The 6,000-nt window shown below is 60.0% G+C and overlaps 1 protein-coding gene across 7 annotated transcripts in view; it reads right to left on the reverse strand.

Moving 5' to 3' along the window:
- The window catches only part of ITPK1 (inositol-tetrakisphosphate 1-kinase), a 179,739-nt gene extending 174,555 nt beyond the window's left edge, over window positions 1-5,184 (reverse strand). For all 7 annotated transcript variants that reach the window (XR_005363022.1, XR_005363021.1, XR_005363020.1 and 4 more), the window contains exon 1: window positions 4,953-5,184. Coding sequence is in view for 3 of the 7 variants with exons in the window: in XM_038544133.1 (XP_038400061.1) it covers window positions 4,953-5,047 (95 nt within the window). In the remaining 4 variants the exon portion in view is untranslated. The remainder of the gene's footprint in view (window positions 1-4,952) is intronic.
- Window positions 5,185-6,000: the final 816 nt, after the last annotated feature.

Genomic DNA, 6,000 nt, shown 5'->3' on the forward strand with positions numbered 1-6,000 from the left:
AAAGAAAACAATAGAAGTTACTAAAAATAGTAACACAACTGCTTATGAAGACTCAGCATTTATAAGAAACAGCACAAACTCATCTTGAATCTCCAAATTTAAAAAAAAAAAAAAAAGGAAGGACCTTCTGGCATTAACAGAGTATTTTCTCAAGTCCTCATCTGTAGAAGAGGTGAGGGAGGCTCCCCTGCCTCCCGGGACTCCCGTGTTGAAGGAGAACATGAGATAGGACAGGGCCCGCCTTGGCCTGGTCTGACATCCCCACAAACCCCACACCCAGCACGGAGATCGGGGAGCACTCATCACGGGCTTCGGGGTCCCCCACAAACGGCCCAGACGCACAGCTCTACATCTACCAATGGCAAAGGTCCTGGGGTAGAAAGGCATCTGTCGACCAAAGCCCACTCACCCCTTCCTAGAGACAGCTATATGGACAGCCCAGCACCAAGCACCACTTACAAGGGTGCTAGCACGTCACACACCAGGCATCCCGACCCCTTTCATGTACTCAGCAACCCTGAGCTTCGTACCGCTAATATCCTCACTTTGCATGGGGCAAACTGAGGTATGGCAGGCCCAGGGTCACACAGGCAGCCTGCTACCGAGCCAGGCCAGTGAACCAATAGGCAGCACTGTCCAGATGTACATCTTCTCCCACTGGATGTCCGGTTTCCTCCCCTGGAGTCAGGGAGAAAGCATTTCTTTGCAAGACTGAGTTATGGACAAACCTCAGGGCATGGGTGTGAAGGAAACACAGTCAGTACCTCCTCCCAGCCCTGCTCCTTGACGGGGTGCACATCCAGCCGTGAAGACAGAGAGCAATACCAACCCACAGATCAGGACCACTTAATCCTGGAACAGATCCTCCATCCTCCCTTGGAATCTCTGGTAAGAATTCCAGCCCAGAATGTTAAGCCATCCGAGCGCAGAGGGACCTTCGAGACACTCCCTCCCAAAGGAAGGAATGTAAGCTGCAGGAAGGGGCCTGGTGACACCCGGGTCCTCCCTGGCAGGCTCCCCAAGTCGGGTCGCCAGGGGAAAGTCCACGATGACAATGTGGTCCGAGACTGCTCCACAAACACACTTCCTGCAGACCTCATCGGTCCTGCTGGCCTCCAAGGCTCTCTAGGACAAGAACCTCACAGACATTCTTCTGTTCTTGGAGCCTCCAGGAAGCCCCAGCCTAACCTGGGCAGAGAAGAGACTTAACCAGGCAGCCGTGTCCTCCGGAGAGGAGGCCTCGTGACTGGGCCTGGAGAGAGCTGATGGGCTGCGCGGGTCTCTGCCTCCCACCCCCAGGAGTCGGCATCCCCTTCCCTCTGTCCCTGGGCTTCTGGGAGCCTGAATTGACATGAGGTGCCAGGAAGGCATTAAACAGGCAGCTAGGGACACCTGGGTGGCTCAGCAGTTGAGCGTCTGCCTTCAGCTCAGGGCATGATCCTGGTGTCCTGGGATCACGTCCTACATTGGGCTCCCTGCGAGGAGCCTGCTTCTCCCTCTGCCTCTGTCTCTCTCTGTCTCTCATGAATAAGTAAATAAAATCTTTTTTAAAAAAAGTAAATAAACAGGCAGCTAACATAAAGCAAAGACAGACAAAGGGCCACCCACATCTTACAGTCAAACGCCCCAGGAAGCCCTGTGACTTTCCACCCCTGCAGGTTCAGCTGCAGGCTAGAAAAGGGTGAAAAGTCAGTGAAAATGGAGAAGAGGCGCAGAAAACACAAAGAGGGACAGACGGGTGGGGCCAGCCAGCATTTCTGAAAGAAGACACTCACTGTGGAGAACTAAAAAGAATAAAAAATTAAAAACCTCCTCCAACACTTCCAACTACCAGCTTTCTTTCTTTACTTCCCCTTGGAAGTCCCTTCTGGGCCTCTTGATAAAGGCCCAGGGAGAGGGCGTGAGGGAACCTGCTCCAGGACTAGCAGAAGGGCAGGGAGGATGGCAGAGAAAAAGAGAACATAACCAGAGCCTCATCCGTGTCCCTGTCCCCAAGGGGGGGAAGAAGCGAAGGAGAGTGACGGGAACAGTACCACTAAAAACAAGCTGAGTCAAAGGCCCATCTGTCGACGAGGTAGCCGTCACTCTTAAGGTGCCCCAGGGGTGGGAAGGCCGGGCCCTTCTGCCTACCTAACACATCCCTGCAAGCTCGGGTACAAACCCCCTACCACCGCCACCGACGTGCGATTGCCCCCCCTCCCCCCACGCGCACGCACACAGAACAAGGCTGGACTCTGTGCTGGACTCTGCTTTGCAAGGAAAAGTGTCTCCCGGACTACAGGACAGCATCTGTACCCCTGGGAAGGTAAGAGGGGGTCTCTGCCTCAGTGTTGGAAGTGCTCAAGTAGAAAGTGCTTTCCGTGGGGGTCTCCGGGTCTCCCAGTTGGGCCTGATCTAGGAGTTCAACAAAAGGAACAGAAGTATGGCACCTGCCCCTCTCATGCCTGTCTCCCCATCTGTACAACAAAGGGACCTGGATGACATGATCTCCCTTCCTGCTCTAAGAGTGTTACAAGGCCTGACATTCAGCTAAACAGCTCATCTGGTCTATCCAAGTCATCCTCCGCTGACACTGCCCCAAACATTCAGAGCAGAGCTTCAAATCATTTTCAAACATTTCTGGGTTTTCTCATCAGAGAAAGTCACTGACAATTCATCATCCATCAAAACCAGAGCCTCGCACCCCTAGACGGTGAATGTCGACAACAGGACAGTGTCACCTCTGGGGCCACTAGAAATGACACCAACATTCATACCAAACAGAACAGCAGCCAAGGGCTCCAGCCACCCTGTCAAGAAGGGCAGCTTTCCGCACCCAGTCTAGAAACGTGGCCACTAGGGGGCGCTGCCCTGAAAGTAATAAAAAAGAAAAACTCTTTCTTGGTGTTTTCTTTTCCTTCTTAAGCTTCAGTGGCAAAATATCTAGATCTTCCCTAGTGAAAACACAAGTGGGGCTTCCTGAGGTTCCAGAATAGCCCAAGATCCTTTCTGCCTTCTCTTCGAAGCCAATATTCTGGCCAGAAGTAGTCATCCAGACTCTGAGGGCAAAAAACGTTTTTGGAGAAATTAAACCCCCATGCTGGACTTCCCCCCCGGAATGGTTGATATCAGAGTTTGCCCTGAACGCCCCTCCAGCCCCACTTAAAGGCAGGGGGAGTCTATGAGGAGGGAAAGGCAATCTGCAAGTCCAGCAGCAGGACCCAGCCCCAAGTCTGGGGGGGAACTGTTTTGCGAGAGGCTCCTAATTAGCAAGCAAAACATACCAGCCAGATGACAAGCCTCATGCTTTAGCTGCAGACACAGGATGACACAAATACAGACAGCTCTCAGTAGAAAAGGGTGCAAGGTATTAACTGGGATTTCCCAAGACTCAGATGACTGCAGGAGGAGCTCCAGGGCCTAACAGCAGAACAGGGTTTCAAAGATATGCCAAAGGGACTTCTCCACATTTCTTCGGTGTCTAAGGCACTTTTTCCATAACTGTGTGTGTGCGGTTGTGGTGCAACATTCAAGGGTCCTTTTCTAACGTTCCAAGGTCCTCAGACCCACTTCCAGAGTTCTAGCTGCAAATTCCTCCTGATTTCCTTGTGAATTCCCAGGCTGGTTGGCATGCCCTACCGACCATGAAATGAAAAGCTTGCTTTCTCCTAAGGAAGCCAGCCTGAGAAATGGCAGCCAACTCCATCCCCAGGCCAAGGGATGCAGAGCCAGGAGCTGTTTCATACAAGGTGCGCCCCTCCGGGTGCAGAGAACAGTGCCCTGAGGGTTTGCCCAGGGCAAAGGAGCAACAGGCCTTCGGGACAGGCAGGAGGGGCACTAAGGTGCCACAGGCTGGCAGGTGAAGGCCAGCTCAGACCCGCAGTGGCTCCGGTGCACCAGGAGATAAGGAAACCCAATTGTTCAATTCTGCAACATGTTTGGGGACCCAACAGGGACAAAAGTGCAAGTAGAACACATTTTCAAGAATCAAATCTACCAAGTGGAGATGCTGCATAACAAAAGGATTCCACCTAGACTTTGCAAAAGGCTAGGGGAACCAGATTCTCTTAGGCTTTGGGTAAGAACAGGCTTTAACTAACAGCTTCCCAGAGGCAAAGCTACTGTTGTACGGCCAAGGTGAGGAATTACCTGACCCAAGACTAGAGGCTGCCGTAATAGACTAGGAATGTGACCGTGTTAAAACACCACGAATCTCCACCACTGAGCACCAGCGGGGGGGGGCGGGGGGGGGGGGGTCAGGCAGAAGAAGGCCATGCATTCTACACCACATGCATTTACCTCCTCTGCACCAGCCACTCCCTGGCCATGGCCATGGGACCCCATGCGGGAGGACCCCACCTCTCTGCAGATCGCTCCCCCTTCTCAGACATGTGGCCCAGAATCACCACCCCGGTACCCCGGTCAATTCTCGGGGCTGGTGCGAGGCTCTAATGAGACAGCAAATCCGCACATACATGCCAAGTGTTGCTACTCGCCGCACACAGGCTTAACCCAGCGACATGCAGTGACAGCTCCAAGGGCTGCACACGCGGGGCGCACAGTAGGTGTCCGCAAACCTACAAACGGCGGTGCCCTTCTCCCCGGGAAGGGAAGGGAAGGGAAGGGAAGGGAAGGGAAGGGAAGGGAAGGGAAGGGAGGAAGAAAAACCCTTCAGTCCAAAAGTAGCCGCCAGCCACACGCAGACAGCGTGGGCTCCCGGACCCCCCGGTCCCTCCTCCACCTTCAGCGGCGTCCCCAGCGCGCTCGGGCACGGGGGCTTCCCACCCGGGGTCGCGGCGCACCTGAGCGCCGGGTCCCGCCAACCGCCCGTCCGGGCCGCCGCAGCCACCTGGCCGCTCGGCCTCCCCGTCCCCGCGCACCGCGCCTCGCGGGCCCCCGGCCTCCCCGGCAGCCGCCACGGCCGAGCGGGGCTCGTGCCGGCGCTCCCCGGGGCCGGGCCCCGTCCTCCTGACCTGCACAGCTCGGCGAAGGCCTGGAAATTCAGCTTCTTGATTTTCTTCTCGCTCAGCCAGTAGCCAACTCTCTTCCCCTTCAGAAACGTCTGCATCTTCTTCCTCGGGCGGGGAGCTCGGGTCCGGAGGAAATCGCCCACAGGCCGAGCGTGGCGGCCCCGGCGTGCGCCGCGAGCGTGCGGGCACCTCCTCCGGCGGCGGGGACGCGGAACGGGGCTCGGGGCGCGCAGTCCTGCCGGGAGGGGCGGGGCGGGGCGGGGCGGGGCGGGGCCGGGCCGGCGGGGCGGGGCGGGGCGGAGGGAGCGGCGCTCAGCGCGGCGGGCCACTGGCTGCCGCCGCCGCCGCCCACGCCCCCGCCGCCCGCCGCCCGCCGCCCGCCGCCCGCCGCCCGCGGGGCTCGCCTGCGCGCCCGACCGCCGGAGCCCGAAGGAGCCCGAAGGAGCCCGAAGCCCGGGAGCCCGGAGCCCGCGGGCCGCGCCGCACGCCCCCCGCCCCCGCCCCCGCCCCCCGCGGCGCCGGCGCAGGCCCGGCCCCGCGCCCCTCCAGGCCCCCTCCTCCCCGCCCTCGGTCCGCGCCCGCGGCCCGCACCCCAGCCCCTTCCCCGCGCGCTCGGACCCCGGCGGGGCGCACGCGGCCGCCCGCGCACCCCCGCCCCCGCCCCCGCCCCCGCCGCCCGGGCCGCCGTCCTCACCCGCCGCCGCCGCCTCCTCGCCCTCGTCCCCGCGCGCAGCCGGAGCCCCGGCCGCCCCCGGCCCCGCCCCGCCCCGCCGCCGCCGCGCTGACCCGGCCGGCCGGCCCGCTGGACCCCGCCGGGGCGGAGGAAGGGCCGCGGCGCCGGCCGCCAGGGGGCAGCGCCGCCCTCCGCCTCCGCCCCCGCCCCCGCCCCGCCCCCGCCTCTTAAAGGCGCCGCGCCCTCCCGGCCTGGCTCTCTGCGGCGTGCTGGCGTCGGGCCCAGGCGGGGGGCTTCGCGGCCGGGGGCGCGGGGCGGGGGGAGGCGGCCACGGCCGCGGGGCCGTTGCCCTTTAAAGGGGCGAGAGGAGCCCTGCGG

This window comes from Canis lupus, chromosome 8 (assembly GCF_011100685.1).
Source record: "Canis lupus familiaris isolate Mischka breed German Shepherd chromosome 8, alternate assembly UU_Cfam_GSD_1.0, whole genome shotgun sequence".
In the NCBI taxonomy this organism is placed as follows: Eukaryota; Metazoa; Chordata; class Mammalia; order Carnivora; family Canidae; genus Canis; species Canis lupus.